Raw genomic sequence first — 2,500 nt, 5'->3', positions numbered from 1 at the left:
AATAAATCAGTGCAGCTACAGTAATAAAGGAGGCGGGACTTAACGGATAGGGGCGGGGCTTAACAGACACTCAACGTTTCTTTTCTTCTTTCTCTTTATTGTTTTGTTTGTTTTTCAAATAGTGATATTGTTCATGACTGGCAGCTCTGCTGAGAACAAATATACAGGTGTGTGTGTCTGTGTGTGTGTGTGTGTGTGTGTGTGTGTGTGTGTGTGTGTGTCTCTACATAAAAAACAACACTTCCATGAATTTACCCATATTGGGTTTGCGTCATGAATTACTGATCATTTTCTTCAAATATATATTAACGATCACCTGAAATAACTCCACAGAAACACCATGTATTCGTTTGTCATCCAGAACCTGAAGTAGAACCAGAACTAGAACCAGAACCAGCACCGGTTCTGCTGGTGGTTCTGACGTTCCTCCCTAGAGAACCGTTGTCAAGGTCAAAGGTCCTGGAAGACAAACCCTCGTGTCTGTTCTTCTGTGTTCTCTCACCAGCATAAATACAAACTAATACCATGAATATGTAATCAACACGTTTCTTCTTCATAATCTCAGAATATACTCGTTTAATCTCAGATTACTGAGTTGTTTTAATCTGTCGCACCGTAAGGCTTCTGATTCCTGTAACAAACGTGATTTCTATGCAGATGATAAAATGTTTTACTGAGAAACGAACGCAGTGTTTTATATTTAATATCTTTCTGCCTTCAGACTTTATGAACTATTGTTGATGTTTGTAATCTTTCACCTCAGAACAAAATAACTTTCATGAAGAGATTTCACCTTTAAACTGAAATAAACTGATTTGTTCACATTTGATTTCTTATTGTTTTAATGACGCTGCCGAGACCTCATGAGAATATTATCACAATATTATTATTATTACACAATGTGTTATACTTTATACTTTCACTCCAGAGATGAAACAAAACAAACACGATCCAAAACTGTTTACTTTATTTAATGAGTATTACTTTATTTAATGAGTACTTAGTTTATTTAATATGTATTTACTTTATTTAATGAGTACTTAGTTTATTTAATGAGTACTTAGTTTATTTAATATGTACTTAGTTTATTTAATGAGTACTTAGTTTATTTAATGAGTACTTACTTCAGAAGCCTCTGTTCTTTACTGAAGTACAAATACTTCATAACAAATACAATTCCTGCATTGAGCATATTACTATACTAGTACTAATATTATTTTGCTTCAGTTTATGGACTAATACTTCTACTAGAGTACTACTTCCTGTCTGAGTACTCATAGTTTTTCCAGGTAAAACTTGCATCATGAACAATAATTAGCATGAAGAGCTTATTGCGTAAAATCTTGTTGCACAAATTACCCAGAATGCAACTGTGAAGAACCAAGTTGAGTGACTAGAATAAGTAGAGACGCAGTACAAAGTAGAGTACAAGTACCTCAAGCGTGTACTTGAACACATCACAGAGACGTTGTGCTCAGATATTTATTTATTGGTTTGTTTATCTTTCTGTCGTCACCGAGCGAGGCCTCTGATTGGTCAGCAGGTCAGCAGGAAGCTGAGGTCACTGCCCGGCTGCAACTCCACCGCCGGCTCCCCCCTGAACAGAGTCACTGTGTTACTGGTCTTACTGGTCCTACTGGTGTTACTGGTTCACTGTGTTACTGGTCTTACTGGTCCTACTGGTGTTACTGGTGTTACTGGTTCACTGTGTTATTGGTTCACTGTGTTACTGGTCTTACTGGTCCTACTGGTGTTACTGGTTCACTGTGTTACTGGTCTTACTGGTCCTACTGGTGTTACTGGTGTTACTGGTTCACTGTGTTATTGGTTCACTGTGTTACTGGTGTTACTGGTTCACTGTGTTACTGGTCTTACTGGTCTTACTGGTCCTACTGGTGTTACTCGTGTTACTGGTTCACTGTGTTACTGGTGTTACTGGTTCACTGTGTTACTGTGTTACTGTGTTACTGGTGTTACTGGTCTTACTGGTCCTACTGGTGTTACTCGTGTTACTGGTTCACTGTGTTACTGGTTCACTGTGTTACTGGTGTTACTGGTTCACTGTGTTACTGGTGTTACTGGTCTTACTGGTCCTACTGGTGTTACTGGTTCACTGTGTTACTGGTTCACTGTGTTACTGGTGTTACTGGTTCACTGTGTTACTGGTTCACTGTGTTACTGGTTCACTGTGTTACTGGTTCACTGTGTTACTGGTTCACTGTGTTACTGGTGTTACTGGTTCACTGTGTTACTGGTTCACTGTGTTACTGGTTCACTGTGTTACTGGTTCACTGGTCGGTGCTCAGGCTCCAGCGTGTTACCTGGTGAAGAGGCGGGCCCTGCTGGTTCCCAGCAGCGTGGCTCGGTTCCCCTCCACCAGCAGCAGAGAACCCTCCCTCAGACCCTGAAGCACAGAAATGATTATTATCATAAGCATAACACCAATAACACAAACATTAAACGTCCTGCATTCAAAACCCACTCAGGTGAAAGTATGATC

The 2,500-nt window shown here is 39.7% G+C and overlaps 1 protein-coding gene across 2 annotated transcripts in view; it reads right to left on the bottom strand.

Moving 5' to 3' along the window:
- Positions 1–1,468: 1,468 nt before the first annotated feature.
- si:dkey-69o16.5 (Alpha-aspartyl dipeptidase-like) overlaps positions 1,469–2,500 on the bottom strand; it is a 5,242-nt gene continuing 4,210 nt past the window's right edge. For both annotated transcript variants that reach the window (XM_068567044.1, XM_068567045.1), the window contains 2 exons: positions 2,322–2,404; positions 1,469–1,597 (listed from right to left, as the gene is read on the bottom strand). In XM_068567044.1, the coding sequence (XP_068423145.1) occupies positions 1,537–1,597; positions 2,322–2,404 (144 nt within the window). In that variant the 3' untranslated portion in view covers positions 1,469–1,536. The remainder of the gene's footprint in view (positions 1,598–2,321; positions 2,405–2,500) is intronic.

The sequence above is a fragment of the Clinocottus analis genome, unplaced genomic scaffold (genome assembly GCF_023055335.1).
Source record: "Clinocottus analis isolate CAN_PGR_092001 unplaced genomic scaffold, fCliAna1.0.p SCAF_75, whole genome shotgun sequence".
NCBI classification, from domain to species: domain Eukaryota; kingdom Metazoa; phylum Chordata; class Actinopteri; order Perciformes; family Cottidae; genus Clinocottus; species Clinocottus analis.
The sequence above is the reverse complement of the archived record's forward strand: the minus strand, read 5'-3'. Positions and strand labels throughout refer to the sequence as shown.